The following is a 24,054-nucleotide window of genomic DNA, read 5'->3' as shown; positions in this document are numbered from 1 at the left end:
GTAGCTTTTGATCATTGACAGTTTGAAAGCAAGTGCGAATGATTGTCTATGTGACTGATTGCCAGTATTTCCATAAACGCATTTGTTGGGCTACTACAAGCGCAATATGTGGGAGAAAAAAATGAAATAAAATAAAAAGAATGAGCAAATACTTTTTTGAGGCACTGTATAGAGAAGGTGGTGACAGTAAATGGTTGGATTTCAGTTGATGAATATAAATGCCCAGCAGTGAATTAATCCCTACCTATATAAGCCTGCATGCCTTTAATGTAAGGAGGTGCAGTGAGAACAGTGTTTAAATAATGACAAGGCGCGATAGGATTTTAATGAGCTGTGACGTGAAAATATATATTTTTGAAAGTGTTAAGCAAAATGAAGATGGCGAATGAGAAATCACTTGAACTCAGTGCTGTCATGTCAAATTTGCACCTGAAGATTCAGAAGCGAGCCGACGTCCCCGAGGGAGGGAAACCGATAAGGAAATCCTAAAAGTAGAAGGATTTTCTTTAAGCTCCACAGCAAAAGAGAGCAAATGAAGGGTGGAGGATGGTACAGAGCAGGCAATTTACTATTGAGCTCTCTCATCTTTCTTTACAGAAAAGGAAAAAGTCAGTTAATCTTCTAAAGGAATATTTAACATTCCTCCACTAGTTCCCGCTAAACAATGGCCATTTTTGAACATATACCACACAAAATGCTTACATTAACACTAAGAAATATTTTCTCTGTCTTATTTGGTATTGTGACAGTCAAATGCTCTAAATATTGGGAACTCTGTGAAGAATGTCCTCCTCTAGTCAAGAATTTAGCTGCCTTTTCTTTTCAGAGCATGTATTGGCTCTGCAAGACAAAGCTCCTGAGAGTTCAAAGAACTTCTTAAGACCATGACAATGACGTGAAGCAACTTTTCAATTAGTCTAAGCGAATGTTTTCCTAGCATGCAGCAAAAAGGTACATGCTGAGAACGTTCAAAGACAGGCCTTTCAATTGATGCGTCACTTCACTAACTGGAATTTATCACCACGTGGCAGTGAAGGACACCAATCGTTTCTGTTTTGTTGATGCAGCAGGAGCTTGAAAAGTTTCCCAGGTAACGGCAGCACGATTGCCTTGACAGGACAAAGCGCAGCACAAGTCAAGTGTAGTTTATTCATAAAGCTCTGAATCACCAAAACATCTCAAATGACTTTACAAACATATTTGACATTGAAATATTAAATGTTTTTTTTTTCAATGAGTAAATTTATTTTTCAATTCATTCACAACATACAGTTGTGGTCAAAAGTTTACATACACTTGTGAAGAACATAATGTCATGGCTCTTTTGAGTTTCCAGTTATTTCTACAACTCAGATTTTTCTCTGATAGAGTGATTGGAACAAAAAACATTCATGAAGTTTGGTTCTTTTATGACTTTATTATGGGTTAACAGAAAAAATGATCAAATCTGCTGGGTCAAAAATATACATACAGCAACACGAATTAGCAATTTTGGTGACTTAGAAAGTTGTGTCAGTGAAATGAAACCATTATTACTATTATTTCTCATGTATTGTACGAATCCTGTTTGCTCAAGTACAGTGAGAAGATTGCATATTAGTAACCACATTTGATGCTGGGAATTGCAAAAATACATCCTTTTCAAAGTGTGTGGTTAGCCATGATAACAAAGCTGACTTGTCTTCTTATTGATGATGAAGCAGAAGGGTTTTATCTTTTTTATTAATGACAAACCAACAGGACGAGATGTTAAATCTTCTCGTTGACGATAAAGTGAGAAAAGCAAGTGCAAAATGCTGATTGGTGCGTTTTGCCGCCTGAAAGCTGAGAAGTTAAGAAGGTTGAGACTCAGCCAGTTTCCAAACGAAATTCTTTTTTTCCGCTACTTTGTTCCTGCTATTTTGTTCCTGCTATTTTGTTCCTCTGAGAATCAGCAGTAGGCGAACAAAGACGTTTCTCTGAGCCAATTAGCTCAGAACGGTCACCGCTCCGATTTACCCCAGACTGGACATATGCCGCTGGTCTTCATGTGCTCTTTCACGCTTGATTTTCTTTGATGTCCTCAAAAAGTTGTTTTGGTTTTACAAGTCATTGTTAAGTTAAAAATTGCTTCTGAGTTCAGGACTCAAATCCACATTTTAATGTGGTTACTGCAAAATAAAGATGGAAATATCAATCTACTATTTTAAATTACTAAGTAATCTTAAAGTCTAAATTCATTTTATCTTGTTCATCTATTTTTTTCAATTTTGATAGTAGTTTAATTTTACCTTGTTTTCCCCACTAAATTTCTTTGCTTTTTTAAAAAGAAAATTCTACATTGACATTGAATGATATGATTTGAATTTATTTAAATTATTTGACATCACAAATTTTACACATTATTTTTTTTTATTTTTCTTGACCCTTTTTTAAAAATCTTTCCGTATTTTTAGAACATATTTCAAAAATATGCTTGTTTTTTTGCCCTAGACTCTAAATAAAATTGCCACTCCTCCGCTAATTTTGGACAGAGCGTAAGAATTAAATTTGGCAGCAATATTCTATATTTATAAGCATTTAAGGCTGTTTATTACATTAATTTAAAGTGGCGAAGTTCTATCCTTCCGTAATTAGTTGACTGATCTCAATAAAATTAGATGTATTCCAATGATGTACAGTGGTACCTCGTCATACGACCGTTCGTCATACGGAATGCTCGTCTTACGGGGGAAATTTCGATCGAATAATTCGCCCGTGATGCGGTCAAAATTTCATGATGCGACCAAGCCAGGTCGCCATGGCATTTTTTTGTTTTTGCATCTCTTTCGTGTAAAAAATATGTCTACGAGCACTGGTGGGCGGACTTTGCATTTCCACACGCGTTTTCCCCCCACTTGGTCTACATTTACATACCAGGTAAACAATACGTATTACAATGGATCGGCAAAGTTTTGCTAAGAAAAGGCGACCGTTGACAATGGACATGAAACGCGAAATAATTGAAAAACATGAGCGTGGGGTACGTGTTACCGAGCTCGCTCGGCAATACGAGAGGAATACGTCAACCATATCCTCCATCCTTAAGCAGAGGGACGCAATTAAGGAGAAGAGGCCGACCAAAGGACTATCTATCATTTCCCACCGGCGCAGTGACATTCACGACGAGATGGAGAACCTTCTTTTATTGTGGATAAAAGATAAACAATTAGCAGGAGATAGCCTGGCCGAGTCTACCATTTGTGAAAAAGCCAGCCGAATTTACATAGATTTGATATCAACGAAAGGAGAGCCTTCAACAACTTCACAAACATTTAAAGCGAGTCATGGCTGGTTCGAAACATTTAAAAAACGATCTGGAATACACTCTGTAATCCGACACGGAGAAGCGGCGAGTTGCAATTCGAAAGCTGCGGTGGAATTTATTAAGACATTTGCCTTGATTATCGCCCAGGAAAATTACACCCCCCAGCAAGTTTTCAACTGCGATGAAACTGGTCTTTTTTGGAAAAAATGCCCAGGCGGACAGGATTTAATCGACCTACAGGAGCGTGAACATTTGTTGCCGGAACTTAGTAGCGAGGAGGCGGTGGAATAGGCGGCTACAAAAGATATCAAAAACATGCTCGCGAAGTGGCAAGAGGTTTCGGATTTTATTGAAAAGACTCACCCTGACAAACTGGCAAGTGGTCGCGCATCATCGTATTATGATGACATTTGTATTCGACATTATCGAAATATTTTGAAGGGTAGACAAAAACAAACAACGCTTGATGCGTTTGTTTTGAAGACTTCCGCGGAGCGGCCAGGTGGTGTCAACCCGTAGAACTAAGTAAGGTAAAAAAGATTACAACTAATTTAGAATTTAGTTTTGTTTGAAGTTACATTAAAGGTTGAGTGTCTGTTTTTTTAGTTATCCAAGTTAATTTAAATTTGTTTGTTCGTTTAAGAGTGCAATGTTGCCGTGGAGAAAGTCACCCCGAACTGTCCCCCCCCCCCCCCCCCCCCCGCCTCCGCCTCCGTGTGTGTTGTTCTCTTCCCTCCGCGAAATGTGTCTAATTTTACTCCTATTAAACACATTATTACTATCAAACCACTCGTTATTTATTACTTTGTTAATAGATGGTGAATTATAAGAAATAAAACATGTTTTCCAATCCAATATCCTGTTTTTGGTGTTTTCTTCAGATAGTTGGAACGAATTAATTTGTTTCTCATTCATTTCAATGGGAAACTTTACCTCGAGTTACGAGAAACTTGTCATACGAGCTCAGTCCCGGAACGGATTAAGATCGTATGTCGAGGTACCACTGTATATGAAGTAATCCTCTGGGCCCAATATATATATTTATAGAGTTAAGAGTTAGCCACTGTCTTTAACAACTTTCCATCTATACTTCATACATATGTCTTAACCATAAATTTTTGGCTTTCAATCAATAGTCAAACATACCAGTTGTCAATTTTAAAAAATAATTTATCAATCTATATACTAGTTCTTAGTTATATTTAAATATATGTTCAATTTTATTTAGTCCTAAAATATTCATTTTCATTTTCCATCTGATTTTAACATACATTACTGTATATCAGGGGTGTCAGACTCGGGTTGGTTCGCGGGCCGCTTTAACGTCAACTTGATTTCACGTGGGCCGGACCATTTTAGATATAATATTTAGATTTTTTTTATAAATGGATTAAAAGAACTGGATTAAAAGCCCTGAATATTCAGTTTTTTATAGATCTAAAACAATGTTTATTTTAGCTTTTTTTAAATATATTTTTAGATTTTACAAAATGATTTTTAAACTAAAAACACAGAAAAAATGATTAAAAATTACAATTATTGATTTAAAAGGGGGAAAATCAGGAAATATAATATACATCTATACTCTTCATTTTAATTTGATCCTAAAACAGAAAGTCGGCACTCATAATTTACTTTCGCGGGCCACACAAAATGATGCGGCGGGCCAGATTTGGCCCCCGGGCCCCCACTTTGACACTTGTGCTGTATATCCTTAATATTCTAATCTCTGCAGGTTTTTTTCATTCTTATTTTACATCATGGGGAAAGCAAAAGTTCTAATCAGCCAAGCTATCGGGAACGTAATAGTGACTTTCATAGTTGTTCTTAACATTTGTGTGAAATTTCCAGGTACTATTTAAATTCTGCCATTTGGCAAATAGGGGTAATTATTTGGGAAAACGAGGAAAGGTTTAGGCTTTGTTTTTACATAGTGAACATAACCTTTGGTTCCTCATATGAATTTGATTGAATCCAAAGACTTCAAAAGTACTTTTTTCTTCAAGTGGGAGTCTGTGATGTGTTCAGGGAAAGTGGAGAAAGTGAAGTAGTATTTTCCTCTTTGTCTAAACCAGTGTTTGTGTGTTCTGCTGCATCAGGTGACGTGTGCATCGCTCAGTCACTGAAGATTCCTCGTGAGCCTAAACTAGGCGAGTTTGACAAGATGCTCCTACGTCTTCTAGAGACGCCCAACGCCCGCGCCGTCATCACCTTCGCCAATGAGGACGACATACGGTATGACTCCCGCCACACATGCGCAGTCACACACACTTCAAAATAGTACCCGGACATTTCGTCGACGGACATTTCGTCGATGGACAATTTCCGTTTTATTTATTTCCTTTTATTTTAATGCCAAAGTTCCTTTAAAAAATCTGATGTAAAAACTCTCTCTCATGATTATAATTTTGAGAGAGAGAGATTACCTGGTTGATAATAATTATTTATGCAACAAAACAATCGTTCGCGAGGTTGAGGTTAGGCTAACCCTAACCCTAATCTTAACCACTAACCTTAACTACTATCCCCTAACCCTAATTCTAACCACTAACCTTATGAATTGTCCGTCGACGAAATGTCCGGCGACGAAACGCCGGCGACGAAATGTCCGGTCGACGAACTGTCCGGCGACAAATTGTCCGTCGACGAAACGTCCGATCACGTTCAAAATTAGGCACACTTTGAAAATGTTTGAAAATTAGATGTGTTTCAGTGCCCTCACGGGTGAGCATGGCGCTATTTTACCATATGTTTAAGCATCATTCTAAGTATGTATATCCATATGCAATGTTCATTTTCAAAAACAGATATCTCCATTTTTATGACTTTAAAAAAAAACTTTGTTTCGTCTAATTAGCCGTCCGTCTCTGTCCCCACTAGTCGCATCCTGGGCGCGGCTAAGCGAAACAACCTTACGGGTCACTTCCTGTGGGTGGGCTCCGACAGCTGGGGCTCCAAAATCTCACCGGTACTGCACCAGGAGGTTGTGGCCGAGGGTGCCGTCACCATCCTGCCTAAGCGGGCGTCTGTCGACGGTCAGGACATAAACTACTAAAAATTACGAAAAATCTGAGAAGAAAGGTCGCCCCGGTGGTGACTGTCCAGTTTTGTTTTCATCACAGCGTTTGATCGATACTTCAAGAGCCGCTCACTGGCCAACAATCGGCGAAATGTTTGGTTCGCCGAATTCTGGGAGGAAAATTTTGGCTGCAAACTGGGGACGCATGGCAAAAGAACAGGAGCACCCAAAAAGTGTACAGGTGAGTGAACACATCAGTTGATCCCTCACATGGCCTGGTGGAATACAATTGTCAACAATGGGGCAAAAAATTCAGAATGTAATGTTTTTAAAATTTTCAAATATGTACAAAACACTTGGGTTGCCAATTGAAAAAGTACACTTGGGAAAAAAAAAACATTAACCGAAAAAAGGAATAAAGAAATACATCGGCAAATTGGTTAGTAAAATAATTTGTTTTTAAAATAATTTAGCAAATGGTTATTTTGACTGTTATATATTTGTGGTATTTGAATGTATAGTATGGTAGAAATGGCATTTAAAAAAAGATGATTTGCCTTGAAACATGCAAAAAGAGGCCCACTAATTATGCGATCAATTAGTTACTATCATATTTAATGTGCTCTGTTTTTTAATTCCATCTCTTCATTTTCATTATCTTACTTTTGTTGCCTTTTGATAGAATTTGTTTGGGCTTCTTGTGCTTGAATTGTGCGGGATGGAGGAAAATTGTCCGTCAACTTTATTCCAACAGGCCTGGAGAAAGTGGGTCGTGACTCTGCATATGAGCAGGAGGGAAAAGTCCAGTTTGTGATGGACGCTGTGTACGCCATGGCGCATGCTCTGGACCGTCTTCAGCGGCAGCTGTGTGCCGGCCACCCGGGTCTCTGTCCACGGATGGCTAACGTTGATGGCAAGGAGTTGCTGGCGCACATTCGTGCTGTCAATTTCAACGGTAAGACACAACTATGCATTATTTTCAGGAGAATATATGGACTAGTGGTTAACATGTTTGTCTTGAAGTTAGAGATGCTGCTCGCTCAGGGCGTTGACATCGTACCTAGGGCTACCTTAAACGTGCTCTGACTGGCCAGATGCAAGTAGCCTTGATACATGTGTTCGTAGCATTTACCATGTCAGCACATCCCAAAAGTTGTTAAGGCTGATCGAAGGTCTTGCGGTCGATTGTTAAAGTATCAGCCTTAATACCTGCACAATGTGTATCTCATGCTATTATTGGAGCCAGAGACTTGGTGAACATATTCCTGGTTGTGCGTTATTTTCCTTTTGAATTTGTCTAGGTGCAGGCAACACCCTCGCTTTCGGAACACAGAAAGGAAATGATTGTACATTTGTGATTATGAAATAAAACAAAATTCCGCTTTTCTTTTTTTCTTTTTATTTCTTGTTTGAAAGTGACAACTATTGCAGTAATATGAAACATCGAAAAAAAACCGAGATATTTCGCCATTAGAAGCAATTTGGCCGCCACAACATCTTAAACTTGTAAGAAAATTGTAATTTCTGTCATTAAAAAGAATTCTCATTAAGATAGACTTATTTCTTTTTTAAATTGAATAATTTGATATTTTGCATTTACAAAGACAGGTATATTGACTTCCTTTTGATATTGACCCTAATAATGTGCTTTTGATTCATACATTATCTCAGAAATACCACGTGCGATGATTTTTATTAAGATTTTCACTTCAAAATAACACATTTGTACTCCTTATTAAAACCATGAATATGGAGGTGAAAATTATGAAGCATGGCATGGCTTATACGCGAGAAATTGTAAAATTCAACGATTTTAAGGCAATTTTGAAACCGCGGCTTATACAGGGGCGGCTTATATGCGAGTAAATACGGTGTTTATTTTTTTATAAGCGTTTTTCTACTCCCGATAATCAAACCGTTCAAACAGCGCATTTAAGGCTTCCCCGGCGTTGCATGGCTGGCTAGGGTTCATCAAAGCGTTGAAGCGAACTAGAGCGAACGTTCTTCTTCTGTGCCACTAGACTGGGCGCGCTACTTACCCATCATGCTTTGCAAACAAACTAACAGAGGGCCGCCTGACGCTAATGGCTTATTGCTACTTCATCCATGCTGCTCGCCCATGTGTTTATTTCTAGAGAGGCATGCAGGGGTGTGCTCCAGTTGACCGCTAATGTTCGCACATTAGTTTGCGGTCGAGTTCCACGATGTGATTGTGTTGGACAGCTAACCGGGAGGCAGTAAAACGAAGAATCGTCTTTTTTTTCTTGTTGACTAGGGACAAGAAGTCCAAGCATAAATGCATATATTTGAGCATGTTGCTAAGGAAGCAGGAAACGCGCAGTAACGTACACATTTTTGGCAGAATTTTTTTTTTTTAGAGTAAGAGAAGGAAATTAGAATATGTCACATTTTTTACCTTCGCAATGCAGAAATATTATTTGGGTAAAATTCCTACGGCTCTATCAGATTTTTAGAAAAAATATTTCAAACATTGTTATCTCAGCTCAATATGAGAGGGTTGTTAGATGCATTTCTGGTAAAACATCTTTTTTTTGGTATTTGTTTTACCTACCAAGCCTAATTGTTGAATTTAGGACATCATTTATTTAAATGAGTTCTCAGCAGAAATTCCAACTGCTTTTTTCATGATTATTTTTTAAATACATTTATTCATCTTTCGTACCACTTAGTTTTTAAATACAGCCCAAATAGAGATGTCAAATTTGTGACATAGACAATGTTTACATTAATATCTATTGTCCCTTTATTAAATAAATCATACTCAAACTCAAATTACTGCAGCTTATTTCGTGAAAAATATTTGTATTTATATTTATTTTTTACTCTAGCTCAGTGCAAAAGATTGTTTGTCCACTTGGTAAGTATCCCTCCCTGCAGCTCCCTTGAGAGCGTCCTCTCAGCATTTTAATGGTAAAAGCTCCAGTTTATTTTATGACCTTATGGTTGACCGGAATGCTGGACAATGTTGTGTATAAATGAATTATTGAACTCTGATGTTTAATGTAACATCCAATGTACATGACGTGACATATACCACAAGTTGAACACATTAAAGCAGCACGTATGACTTTAACGTTAATGAAGGCACCTTCGAGGTCAATGGAGTAGGCTTTGATTTATTTATAAATCAAATGATGTTTTCCATTTTGCATTTTAGTAACATAAAGAGTCTCAGGGTGCCATCATAATCCCCAGTTCGCATCTCAACAGCTTTGTCTTTCCACATTATTTTACCTGTCTTGTATTTGTGAGAAAATCTGCTTGTTTGTTTGTCACTGCTCAACTATAGCAGTCACTTGACTTCCTTGATCTCCATGACCTTCCCTGATTTGGGGGTAATGCCACTGCACTTTTGATTTAAAGCGATGTTGAGGTCCTTGTAGCCAAATTTGTTGAGGAGGAACAAAATTATTGTGTGTGCCTGCTGTGAGCTCGTGTGCATCCAACATATATCAGCTATCGTAGATTGGCAGCGTTAAAGTTTTTATTCATTCATTCATTTTCTGAACTGCTTATCGTCATTCCCCATTCTTGCTCTTTTTTGGCGTGCATGCACGCAACACACTGATAACTTTGCCCCTTCCAGCTTAGTCTTCGTAGGCCTCTAAGTTCAAAGATCTTGTGTTTTCCATTTCATATCGCTCACGTTCACAGCTTTAAAATACTGTTCTTTTTTTGGTCATCTGTTCTAATTTACTTCCTGTCATGACAGGAAGTGCTGGCACACCGGTGATGTTCAATGAGAACGGAGACGCTCCCGGGCGCTATGATATTTTCCAGTACCAGATCAGTGAGCATTCGGGGCCAGAATATAAGGTCATCGGGCAGTGGACCAATCAACTGCACCTCAATGTAAGATCTGTCTTTTTTATCACCATCATCCAGTTATTCAATTTCTTTTCGGGAGCAAAATCATTTCAAATTTGAACATTTGTCTCTTTTTACAAAATCCTGTGATATAGCAAAAAATCATTCATCTTCTTAACTGCTTATCCTCACAAGAGTCACATAGGGTGCTGGTCACTTCGAACCGGAGGCGCGGGACAGCCTGAATCGTGAAGAAGGACAACCATTCACACCCACACTCACATTCATACCTAGGGGCAATTTAGAGTGTCCAATCAGCCTACCATGCATGTTTTTGGAATGTGGGAGGAAACCATAGTACCTGGAGAAAACCCACGCAGGCCCGAGAAGAACATGCAAACTCCACACAGATAGAGTGACCTGGATTTGAACCCCGGACCCCCAGAACTGAGGCCAACGCGCTAGACACTCCGATATTGCAAAAATGCACTATAAAATAACATCATAAGCTATTAAGTCAACGGGGGACAAATTCATTCACACAATTGAGTTTTCACAAGACATCTTAACAGGGTGGAATCTCTTGAATGGCTTACTAAGTAACATTGTCGCTCCCCCGACAGATATCTGCGCTGAAGTTTGACTCAGTGGGCAGTGTCTCACCCCCTGCTTCGTCGTGCAGCGTGCCATGTGGGCCAGGCGAGCGCAAGAAAATCGTGAAGGGCGTTCCGTGCTGCTGGCACTGTGAGCGCTGCGAAGGCTACCATTTCCTTGCTAGCCAGTTCTCCTGCCAGCTTTGCCCGTACGAACAGCGGCCCAACTGGAACAGTAGCAGTTGTCAGCCAATCCCAGTCATTCAGCTGGAGTGGTACTCACCCTGGGCACTGGTGCCCGTCCTCATTGCCGTCCTGGGTATCTCCGCCACTGCCTTCGTGATGGCTACCTTCATACGCTACAATGACACGCCCATTGTGCGGGCGTCTGGGCGGGAGATGAGCTACGTGCTCCTGACGGGCATCTTTTTGTGCTACGTGGCAACCTTCCCAATGATGGCCCCGCCAGGTGTCGCCGTGTGCTCCCTTCGCCGGATTTTCCTGGGTCTTGGCTTGTGCTTCAGTTATGCGGCTCTGCTTACCAAAACAAACCGCATCCACCGTATCTTCGCCCAGGGCAAGACGGCAGTGGCTGCACCCCGTTTCATCTCACCGACCTCGCAACTGGTGATCACATTTTCCTTGGTGGGTGTGCAGCTGGTAGGAGTGCTGGCGTGGTTCGCGGCCGAGCCGCCGCACGCCCTGGTGGACTACAGCGAGCAGCGTACGGCTGACCCCCAGCACGCGAGGGGGGTGCTCAAGTGTGACATTTCGGACCTGGCACTCATCTGCTCACTGGGCTACAGCATTCTGCTGATGGTCACGTGCACAGTGTATGCCATCAAGACACGGGGCGTCCCGGAGACGTTCAATGAGGCCAAGCCCATCGGCTTTACCATGTACACGACCTGCATCATCTGGCTCGCCTTCATACCCATTTTCTTCGGCACAGCGCAGTCGGCTGAGCGGGTGAGTGTATCATCTGGGGAAAAAGTTTAAAAAAATCTTTATTGGATTGGATAACTTTATTCATCCCGTATTCGGGAAATTTCGTTGTCACAGTAGCAAGGGGGTGAGGGAAATGGAAAATTAATGGAAAATAATAATAATAATGAAAAATGTAATGAATTTCCTTCATTCCTTTATTATTAATTGGTACATTCACTGCTCCACACAGTGATTTGATCTATTCATAAAGTGATATAGTTAAACCTCAATTCAACCGACACCAAAATAATGGCATTACAGTGGTACCTCGAGATACGAGCTTAATTCGTTCCGGGACTGAGCTCGTATGTCGATCTTCTCGTAACTCGAACGAACGTTTCGCATTGAAATGAACTAAAAACAAATTAATTTGTTCCAACCCTCTGAAAAAACACCAAAAAGAGGATATTGGATTGGAAAAAAAAGTTTTATTTATTCTAATTCGCCATCTATTAACAAAGTAACACAACAAAAAAGTGATTAAATCTAACTCAGTATGAAGAAAAACATGTCTCAAAACTTTGATTGCAGGTCCATTTATCCATCCAGACATTGATACAGCTGCCTAAACCTCCAGTGATTGATCCAGATAGTATTCCACATATCTGGGTATTCATCCATTATTCAGTCATCCAGTGACTGTTCCATCTTGTGATACGTGTACCAAGTGATCCATCCATTCATCCACACATTCTGTGATTCATAAATCCATGCATTCACCCACTCAAACATCCATTAGTCTTACAGCGGGTGTTCCAGCATTACACTCAACATTTACCCATTAGTGGATCCAACACTTTACCTTCATCCATCAATCGACCTGGCCTGTGCATGTAGTATTCAGTAATGAATTCATCCATCCACTCAGTAATCCAGTGATACCTTTGTCAAATGTAAAGGCATAAGGTCCTAACATGACCCCTTACACGCCCCCTTCCTCAGATGTACATCCAGACGGCCACACTGACCGTGTCGCTTAGCCTCAGTGCCTCTGTGTCGCTGGGGATGCTCTACGTGCCGAAGGTCTACATCATCATCTTCCACCCGGAGCAGAACGTCCCCAGGCGCAAACGCAGCTTCAAAGCCGTCGTCACCGCGGCCACAATGACCAATAAACTGTCACAGTTGGCAGCTGAACGACCCAATGGCGAAGTGAAGACCGAGCTGTTTCAAGGCGTAGAGGCAGGAGGTTAGTATGGGTTCTCGTCCGGTAACAATTACTTCTTATTTTAGCAAAACAAATGCAAAAAGATTGTTTTGAGAACAGAATGTTGCCTCGCCAATCAAGAACTTGCATTTTAAAGTACAGGACTTTAAGGTTAACTTTCCTTAAACATTACATAGATTCAAGACCGCTGTTTAGCCTTAATAGTCCTTCAGAGTGAACTGAGCGTAGTTAATGTTCTTCTCAATGGCATCATATCACTTTGCAGTTTTACAGACATCATTTCTACTGGTTGAAGTTCTTTCATGCCCTTTTCCTTTCTGCAGTCTTACCAACAAAAACCACCTACGTCAGCTACACCAACCACGACATCTGAACCAAACTCAAATAAAATTTATGGGACCATCTCCAGCCAGAATACGGAAAGTTACCATAACTTAGGTCTACTGTGAAAAGCGAAAACAAACATGAGTCAAAATCCAGGCGAGTCACAAGAGAAAATTGTCTGAGAAGATAAAAAAAAAGGAGAATTTTTTTTGGAGACCAATTGTATTTGATGTTATGGTCATTGTGAGTGGAAAAATTGTGTTATTAGATTTTGGAATCTTGTCCCACTTTTTGTCTGTATGTTCTGATGAATCTGTTGTTGTTGTGGAACATGTACAAATGGAAATGAAGTGAAGCATGCTGAGTTTTCTACAATTGATTTCGATTTCTAATTAAAAGGGAAAATACAACATTTGTTTCTTACTACACTTCAACCATACTAAAGTGAACCAGTTTCTCTCTCCAAGCACTGAGCAATCAATATAATGTGCCACAGCTTTGCCCATCTAAGGAAAGTATTCATGTAATGATGTGATCTTGTCTACAAATGATCAAATTTTAATAATAAGCTAGCTCTGCAAAAGCATGACAACAATCCTGATTCTTTGACTCAGGCGTGTTGGAGGATGGAGACCTAGAAAACAGGCTGGATATGTCCCCTTGAGGCCTGGACTCTGGGACCCCTGATTTAAATCAAGACAGCAAGGTGGTCGACTGACCTCATGGGCGAAGTTGCTCGCAAAAACTGAGGAACAGGAGACGATCAACATTGAGACCGTAGGAAGTAAAATGCAAATACAATTTTCTGTTAAGGCAGAGTGTTATCATAACAAACTTCACATAAAAAGTGATCAGATCAGGCTGACGTGTCAGCAGCACTATTGCTGTGAACGTTGATATTCCTCTTCACCACCCAGGGAGAGATCAATTGCTTTCTTCAATGGTCCTAACAGCCAGTAATCAATCCACCCATTGTGCTTTCATGGACTTAGCATCCCTCAATTGATGGATCAAGTTTTCCATTTATCGAATTATCAGTGTAGTATATCACCGTCTAGCCAGTCTCACACATTTTCCTGTGAACAGCATTACCGGATAGCCTTTCAGTCCTCATGCCATCGAATGATCTACTCCCCAAGTGATCCACCCAGCAAGAATTCTAGACAGAGATCCACTTCTGTTTAAAGATAATGACTTTACATCCCAACAGCGAGAGCGGCAAGCAGCTGGACTTGACCTTAAACAGAGCCAGCGGGAAGTTGGGCGTGCTGCGGGTCCCATTACAGATGAGGAGGAGTGACCAATCTATACAGTCGATTTTGGTGGTGGAACAGGAGCGCCAGATCAATACACTCTGCCAGCGTGAGCTCTCAATGCTTGTAATGAATATTTCTGCATCTCCTGGCAGCACTGATGAAGCTTTGCTTCTTCATGACTTGATTTCCCCTGACTCGGCTCCCATTGCTCGTACCGGAGAAGAAAAGCTCTTGCAGCCATGGAAGTGAAACCACATTCTAGACAAGAAAATTGTAAGTGAAGAGTGCAAAGTTAACGGTTATCTTGGTTGAGATGTTCTTTCTTAAAGACACCGTCAAGTGAACTCAGAGCTAAATGCATCAAACAATAGCTGTTTGAGTTTGATTTATTTCATAAGCGACAGCACATATTAATGCACATATTCATATTCATGTTAACATGAACATATATATGTAAATATGTAAGATTGTAGCCGAGAGCTAATTTACATCTTGTGCAGGTGGAAGGTAAACGATGACACATACTTACATACATACTCACGCGCACACACACACACTCACAAGTAGCACAGTTTTAGTCAGCGTTGTGATCGCAATTTTTCTAACAGCCAGGCTTTAAGATGATTGGCGAAGAGATTCAGAGACGGGAGTTCACGTATGGTAATTGGTATTGAGTTCCAGGTATGTGAGGCACGGACAGAGAAGGTACTTTGGCTGAATGCACTCTTTTTGAAGGGAACTACACAGTCACCTCTAGAGCCAGCCCTTGTTGATGTGTTGGAACTTTTTTTTTCACAAAATCTTGCAGTGGAGGAGGACCTAATGATGGAAGATTTTGTAAAGGTGGCATCTTCATATTTAACAGTATTGTTCCAGTTCAGGTGTTCGTGTTTTTGAAAATAGTTGCTGAATATAAGTAGGAATGAAAACTTTGTAGTACTCGGTTATGGAGATAATAGCCCTAAAATGTTTTCAAAAGACCCTAAAAGAGCAAATTCAAATGTGTTCGAAGATTCCATCATTTTGTCGATGCTTAAAACTTATCATATCAGATGTTCTGAAGGAAAAGACTAAATCTTTTCTTTATTGATGTCGAAACGACAAGAACACTGAGATTTATGACTCGAGATACCACAACACCACATTGGATTAGGCTTCACCCAGCATTTGGGGATTCGTTGCATTCTTAATTTTATAATAATAATAATAATCGGACATAGGCCCTGTCGTCATTATCACAACACAAAAGGCAACTTGTCATCACACGCAGAACTGCGTGTGACGAAATTGATGGTGCTTCTCCATAAGCCACGTTTAATCGGCAAAAGACCTAATAGTATAGGTTACGGACTTGTAATTTGTCATTCCGCTGTTGAGGATACAGGTCGCCTATGGCACTATCTAAAATTTAAAAGCTGAGTTGCTGCTTATTATTGAAGGACAGGCTGTTCTCAGTCAAATCTGTGGATTACCTGACAGTTATCAGCGAAACTGCAAACTGAACAACCAAGCCTTGGTGTCATTCTATACCACCATCATCTCCCAAGGTGATATGCTATGACATGTTTTATGTTATGAAAGATTCACTTTCACTTCTCATTTCAGCATTGTATTGTCACTTAACCTGGAATTATTCAACTTCTATACCGCTTATCCCAGGGGTGTCAGACTCAGGTTGGTTCATGGGCCGCGTTAACGTCAACTCGATCTCATGTGGGCCGGACCATTTTAGATATAATATTTAGATTTTTTTATTTATAAATGGATTAAAAGAACTGGATTAAAAGCCCTGAATATTCAGTTTTTTATAGATCTAAAACAATGTTTATTTTAGCTTTTTTAAAATATATTTTTAGATTTTACAAAATGATTTTTGAACTAAAAACACAGAAAAAATGGATTAAAAATTTACAATTATTGATTTAAAAGGGGGAAAATCAGGAAATGTAATATACATCTATAATAAAAATTTAATTTCATCCTAAAACAGAAAGTCGGCACTCATGATTTACTTTCCCGGGCCACACAAAATGATGCGGCAGGCCAGATTTGGCCCCCGGGCCGCTTATCCTATATGTATACGCACATGTTTCACTATACCAAATAGGTCTATATTTTTTGTACTTATCGCTAGTAAAAATGTGTGTGGGGGCTATCTTGGGGAAGCTATCAGCTTGTGTGTGACTATTCTTAATTGGGCCACGGGCACGGGCCTCAGGAGGGCTGCAGGCTTCAGACACGGTGGCTGTCTGTCTCACAGTTCAGCGGACTCCTAGTGCGAGAAGAAAGGGGCCCCTTCCACATATATGGTCTATTTTTAGACACATTTTCTTTACACGCATACACCTGTATATAGTCTCAGCATACAGTGGTATCTTTCCTGCGCCATGACCCAACTGATGACACACAAATGCTGTTCTGTTCAATTATTTAGTGTTAGGTTGTTGTGTGTGTGAGCACGTGTTTAAAACTGAACTGTGTAAAATCTGACACACAAAATTAACAGAATGGCTCTTGTTTGGTTTAAAAAAACATTTTTAAGTACAGACGCTCCCCTACTTACGAACGCAATTGGTTCCGAGCGATTGTTCATAAGTTGAATTTGTTTGTAAGTTGATTCAGTGCTATATTTTGTATTATAATTTATGTTTAAGGCCGATATAAGTATATTGAAGGTTTATATAAGTGCATTTGTATGTTTAAGGCTTGTATAAGTAACACGCATTGGTTTGTACTGAAAATTTTTTTTTAATAAAATGGAGAGAATATGTACAGTACTGTAGAGAGAGAGAGAGATTTATGTATTAGAAACTGGCCAAAAGAAGCGACCTAATGACAATTGCACAGTTTTCTTCTTTTTTTTCATCATAAATGATGCAGTAGCACTGTATGGCATCATTCAATTGATTTGCAAACTTTGTGCAACGTTCAATATTTGGGTCCTGCTGCTCGATCTTTCTGTTTATAAATGGTACTGAATGTGCAACGCTCACCACTCTCACGCGCATCAAGCTTCGTTATTATTGCCACTCGTTTCAAATGAAATGGCTTGCCTCTTCCTTGCAACTCCCTCAATAGAAGCCTTTAGCTTTTTACCAACCATATTCAATATTGGATGCATGAGATATTTAATGATACAAATGAAAAAGGTTCTTTGCACACTGGAGATACATTCACGCACTTCCGCATTGCAACGAAGAAGAAGGTAGATGCTGGGTGAGCTGAGCTCTCACAGCGCCAGGCGTCGGTATTAGCGGCGGAAAGAAGTACTACTCCGAAAAAGGCGAAATACAAAATTGGACTTGCGAACATTTTTGGACTTAAACGCAATTTGCAGACATGTTCGTATGTACCGTTGTTCGTAAGTTGAATGTTCGTAAGTAGGGGAGCGTCTGTACTTAAGATTTTTTTTCTTGAAAAAAGGGAGGCAGAGGTAGAAAGAGCAGAATTGTAATCTTTTTTTTAAATTTGTTGAAAAATAAATCAATATAATGAATTCGCTGGTTAATAGTGGAGAAAAAAAATCAATAAAGCCCAAATTTACAAGAAATATGCAACATTGTTTTAAGCTGCCATTTTAAATGCCAGAAGTGTTTCAGTCAATCAGATGCGAGTATCTCAGCCCGCATCGCTCGTGACGTCAGATGATGTCAAATGCACCCAATATTTCTCACGCTATTGAAATGGCAATGCTGTTTGCCATACTTTGATTTGGTGTGGCCATCTGCCGCTCGCGGGCTGTTGCTCTACAGCTGTGCTACCACTCAGTTGTGTAGTGTAGAGTAATTGTTTTATGCACAGATGCTATTTGGAAAAATGACAAAAAACGGAGAAGGCAGTTTTAATAAAGCTTGTAGCTGGACCATTGTAAACACATTACAAGGAAGGCAACGTGCAGAAGGAAAAGCGATCTAGAATGGAAAAATGAAGGTGGCACATGAAGAGATATTGTAACTTTACTCAGTGGTTTACATGGTCATTTAAAACAAAAAGATTACAGTTTTTTTGAGGCAAAAAGAAAATGTTTGCCAAGAAGGAAATACAACAATGTTGATTTCCTCAAAAGGTATGAAGAGAGCTGCAAAAGGTACTTATGTGGGCATTTTCCCCAGCAAATTGACTTATTTCTTATATTTTAAAAATGGGTGTGTGTATGTGAGAGATGAGATAGGGAGAGAACATGCGTGTGTGAAATAAGCAGATGGTGACACAGTCTGTTCCCAAGAAAGTTTTCAAACGTTCCATCATTTTGGAGCCCAGCAATGATTAGGAGAATGTCTGAGGCCAGAAACTTCTTCTATCACATTCTTTTTCCTTGTTTTTTCCAATCATAATCATCTTTTTTTGTTAGCATATTTTTGGTCTCGGCACATTTATCTTGTCTGCCATCTTTTAACAATCAATGCATTCTTATGCCTTCTTTTGTCACCCTTGTCTATTTTTCCTTTTACATTGTTTGCCTTAGCATATTTTTCATATTTTTACCACATTCTTTGTGAATTGTCAAAAAATGTATATTGTTTGACCGTCCAAACACGTGACCGGACGTTTGGTCCCCGGACGTTTGGTCCCCGGACGTTTGGTCGACCGGACCGTTTGGTAGAACGGACGTTTGGTAGAATGGACGTTTGGTCGCCGGGTTCGCTCGTTGTCAAATTATGACAGAGTTTACTGTTGATATTTTGATATTAGATATTTAGATATTAAACTCACTCTCTCTCTCTCTCTCATGATTATAATTTTGAGAGCTGGTTTCAACAGTAACAACCCGGCGACCAAACGTCTGTTCTACCAAACATCCGTTCTACCAAACGTCCGTTCTACCAAACGTCCGGTCGACCAAACGTCCGGTCGACCAAACGCCCGGTCGACCAAACGTCCGGGGACCAAATGTCTTTCGACCAAACGTCCGAGTACCGTCCAAACATGGCTTTTTTCTTTCTTTCCATGGCTACTTGCCTTCATTGTGTACAAGCATTGTTTATTCATTCAACATATTTATTTGAAATTGTCCAAGGTATTGCTTTGTTCTTTTTATTTACCCTTTTTTCATTATGAAGATGCTTGTGCCTGGCAAACACTCGGGAAGTTTTCATGCCAGCTTGACAAATGTGTTCAATTTACAGATATTGTGTCAAATTTGTCTGGTGGCTGGGAGTGGGCGGTGGCTGCTTGCAAAGCATCGTGATGCAAATGCAGATCTTCCCACGCTAATACTGCTAAACAGGTGCAGGGGAAAAAACAAAACATGGAGAACAAATTATTAAAGTGAAATACTGCTGTGTTTGGTCTCTTTGATTATTGGCTTTATATTGTGGCACCTTTCAAATAAGTATCCTTATCATGCGTGGTAGTATAACAATACAAAAGGTGCAATTGGCAAAATCAATTTGTCTCATTTTTAGGGTCCGTCACAATGCCACTTATTTTGTTTGTCTTCTTTTTAGGAAGGTTGGAATTCAGTTACTTAGTTTCTTCTGTGGAAAATTCAACCTCAATAACTTGAATTCTCCTTAGAAAAGTGTAGTCCTAGCAGTAAATTTTTGAGGAATGAGCAACATTAACTGTTTTCTGTTCATAAAAATGCAACATATTGTCAATCTTTTTAGGAACAGCTCAAAATTAGCAGTTTGTCACCATTTTAGGGAAGTGCGACATCAATAGTTTATTTTGTGGAAAAGATCCATCACTTTTTGTCTTTCTGGCAAGAGCCTCAAACTCAAACTGTTCATAGTGATAAAGGACCAATCAGCACATTTCTAAGGATGCTATCTATTGTTTTCTTTAATCACGGTTGTGTGACAACTTGACAGCTTCCACCACTGTCCAACACGACCATTTTCGTCAACGTCTTATTATGTCTTATGTCTGTATTATTATCAGGGCGCCTGCCAAACAGCTGATGATTTTGTATTTATTTTTACAGCAGGCAGCTATGTAATTTTTTTGCCCATATATTTTGCCACCATCCATTTTTTCTTAAACCCGTTAAACTGACCTGTTTTGAGTGTTATTTCTTCTCCTGACGGTCAGGAAAGTGAAAAATCGCAGTAATGTATAACTGGGGAATAAACAGCACTCATTAGCCTGAAAAATAATAAACCTTGTTGTCATGTTTTTGTTGCTGTTTATTAGTCAGCCTTGTCAAATGTACCTTTGCACATTGGGGAGTGTGTTGAGTTCCTGCACAGGACATCTGGGTGGATACAGGAGCCTCGTTTAATCCACAATGACAGATTTGGAACGGTGACATTGTACTTCTTTTTCCAACAGTAAATCTTTCTGTTTTTGCTGCAAATCATCATCTGTTTGTCAACATGAAAGTTAGGTTGGTAAATGACTTGAAATGTTCTTTGATGTTTAGAAAATTGTTGTCCTCAAACACTCATTTGTCTTGGATGTTTAAATCCTATTAAACCCATAGATTAGATCTATTTGCACTTCTCCGCTTGATTGAAGGAGAATGTTGCCTGAAATGTGTAATTTGGAAACCATATTTATGGGGAGGATGACATACTAATTTAGAGAGAACAATTCCAAAGCCAGGATGATTACAATTTTTTTTAATGAAATACAATATATTAACAATATTACACAAATGGAAGTTTTTTTGATGGAAGCTTTTTTTGGGGAAGTAACAGAGAAACTTGAGGGACGACTGAGGTGATGAAATAATTATTGCAGTACCCCAAAAATAGACATTGTTTAATAATAAACATGGTAGGCTGCTTGATGCTCCCTTATTACAGCAGTCTCCTACTTTCCCTTTTCCCCACATGAAGAAATATTTTAATGACTAAGCATAAAAAGGTTGAATAATTGACTAATCATTATCCCTTTATAGGGCACTCATTTGCTGCAATTGACGGCACTGGATATCCAATCCATTTTGAAGTTGGAGGTTGAGAGTAAATTATCAAATTTCTTAACTTTTTAATACTCAAGTCAGATTGTGACTTTTACTTTAACTTTACAGGGCACTTATTTAACTCATTTGCTGATGTCTAAGCCATTTAGTCTGTGAGAACGTTCATTCATTCACCCTTCCCAGTCGAAATGGATTGGACGTCTAGCGCCGTCAATGGCACTCAAACTTGAGCATTTGTACCCAGTTTTCGTGGTTTCAAAAAATTGGATGTCTATCGCAATCAATGGCATGCAATGAGTTCAATACCTCCGCGAAAAAATGTCATTTTGAATCTTTCTTGGGGCTGTTTTTATTCTATTCATTTAGCATTCAATTAACTTACTAATGTTTCTAGTGTTATTTATAAAGATAATAACAATTGTTTTTATTCAAGTTTCTTTAAATAGTCATTTATAAAGAGGCAAAGATCGTAAGTGTCAACCTTTGAATAGCCTTCCATAAGTAGTGAACACTTGGGCTCCGTCCGAATTGTTCACAAAAATCTGAGAGTTCTTTATTGTTGTCTTTGTCCTCGCAATAAACTGGCTACACTGAATAGTCTCTGATGTAAAACGCTGCTATTTCGTCGGTCTTTCTCTCCTGCCATGTTGGTTGTCCTCTGGGAAATGTTGAGGAGTGTCTCATCAGATGTAAAGCTTTGCTGATGCAGTCACCAGATCATTCCAGGGACTCAGATTCCAGCACTATCAATTATTAATCATGTTGGAATTAGAGACTGCCTTCAGACCTTTTTTTAGGGATTACGAACAGAAATAAACGAGCAGCCGCCTGACTGACAGACAGGAAGAATTCACCAGTGCTTTTATTTTTTTGCACCTTGAGGCCTTGACACTGCATGCACTCGCACTTGATGCAAGCGCGTACATCCCACCTCTGTGCTCCAGTTATATACGCACCACTTGTCATATCAAGACCTGGCTTGTGTCAGCCTGCGGCTTTACGCTTGTCACTAGGCTGAGGAACACAATTTAGCATCAAGAAAGCAGTAAAGTGTGAAGCTTTTTTTTTTTACCTGGAAAGAAAAACTGCATTTTTCCCCCTCCCCTTTGTGTCTGAACCAATTGTGTCGTGCGTACGCTTCAAATTATTTATTATTCATCCTCATAGGGTCACGGGGGTGCTACAGTCCATCCCAACCAACAGGTGGCCACCGAATCGCAGGGCACGAGGAGACAAAAAACTATTAATGGTCAGACTCATACCTGCGGACAATTTAGAGCAGGGGTGTCAGACTCGGGTTGGTTCGTGGGCCGCTTTAACGTCAACTCGATTTCATGTGGGCCGGACCATTTTAGATATAATATTTAGATTTTTTTAAATAAATGGATTAAATGAATTGGATTAAAGGCCCTGAATATTCAGTTTTTTATAGATCTAAAACAATGTTTATTTTAGCTTTTTAAAAAATATATTTTTAGATTTTACAAAATGATTTTTGAACTAAAAACACAGAAAAATGGATTAAAAAATTACAATTATTGATTTAAAGGAGGGAAATCAGGAAATTTAATATACATCTATACTCTTGATTTTAATTTGATCCTAAAACAGAAAGTCGGCACTCATGATTTACTTTCTCGGGCCACACAAAAATATGCGGCGGGCCAGATTTGGCCCCCGGGCCGCCACTTTGACACCTGTGATTTAAAGTGTTCAATCAGCCTAACATGCATGCTTTTGGGATGTTGGAGGAGACCTGAGTATCCGGAGAAAACCCACGTAAGCCTGTGGAGAACATGCAAACCCCACACATGAAGGTCCGACTCCGAACACCCCTGTGATTCAACCCACAATCTCAGAACTGTGAGGCGTGCTAACTACTCTTATCACCGGGCCAGTGGAGGAGGAGCTTTGTGATGGAAGATTTTGTAAATCAACCATTCCATTAGCATATTTAACATTGTTGTCTCAGTTAAGGCGTTTGTGTCTTTTCTTTCCAATACTGTCAGAGTGCGGCCCGTTGGTGCGAGTGTTTAGCGCCCCGGCCTCACAGCTCTGGGATCCTGGGTTCAAATCCAGGTCACATCCACTTGTGTGGAGTTTGCATGTTCTCCCGGGCCTGCGTGGATTTCTTCCGGGTACTCCGGTTTCCTCCCACATTCCAAAAACATGCATGGTAGGCTGATTGGACACTCCAAATTGCCCCTAGGTATGGGTGTGAGTGTGCATGGTTGTCCATCTCTTTGTGCCCTGTGATTGGCTGGCCATCGATTCAGTGTCCCCTGCCTCTGGCCCGGAGTCAGCTGGGATAGGCTCCAGCACCCCCCGCGAACCTAGTGATGATAAAGCGGTTCAAAAAATGAGATGAGATATATGTATATAAATATATATATTATATATTAATCACGATCGACCACCATTTTTTGCATAACCACAGTGTACGTTTCTGCATGTAAGCAGTAAAAGGTTCTGTATGATCAAAATACTGGTTCTTCCTGTCTCTTGTCCAGCACACTGGTAGACGACTGATGCCCCTGCCCAATATGGAACCGATTTTAAATGATGTTTTTTCTCCTTCACGTCACCTCTGCATTTTATTGGCGACATTCTTCATGGTGGCCCAGCAGTGCCTGCTGGGCGAGTGTTGCTGCTGCGATGGGATAAAGTCATTAATGCTGTCCCCTGATTGACGATGAGCTCTCGCTAACCCACCGATGCGCTCCAT

General features: G+C 39.8%; 1 protein-coding gene across 2 annotated transcripts in view; it reads left to right on the top strand.

The window, feature by feature from the left end:
* LOC144071082 (metabotropic glutamate receptor 8-like) overlaps positions 1–15,466 on the top strand; it is a 29,277-nt gene extending 13,811 nt beyond the window's left edge. Inside the window, exons 4-11 of one of the 2 annotated variants that reach the window (XM_077595868.1) lie at positions 5,386–5,521; positions 6,167–6,321; positions 6,409–6,546; positions 7,060–7,260; positions 10,039–10,178; positions 10,757–11,695; positions 12,656–12,902; positions 13,205–15,466. In XM_077595868.1, coding sequence (XP_077451994.1) covers positions 5,386–5,521; positions 6,167–6,321; positions 6,409–6,546; positions 7,060–7,260; positions 10,039–10,178; positions 10,757–11,695; positions 12,656–12,902; positions 13,205–13,254 — 2,006 coding nt within the window. In that variant the 3' untranslated portion in view covers positions 13,255–15,466. Of the gene's footprint in view, positions 1–5,385; positions 5,522–6,166; positions 6,322–6,408; positions 6,547–7,059; positions 7,261–10,038; positions 10,179–10,756; positions 11,696–12,244; positions 12,478–12,655; positions 12,903–13,204 lie in introns of those variants that run through there. The other variant, XM_077595869.1, reaches the window with a different exon arrangement.
* The last annotated feature ends 8,588 nt before the right edge of the window (positions 15,467–24,054 follow it).

This window comes from Stigmatopora argus, chromosome 3, assembly GCF_051989625.1.
Source record: "Stigmatopora argus isolate UIUO_Sarg chromosome 3, RoL_Sarg_1.0, whole genome shotgun sequence".
NCBI classification, from domain to species: domain Eukaryota; kingdom Metazoa; phylum Chordata; class Actinopteri; order Syngnathiformes; family Syngnathidae; genus Stigmatopora; species Stigmatopora argus.
Note: the sequence above shows the minus strand (reverse complement) of the source record. Positions and strands in the feature narration are given on the sequence as shown.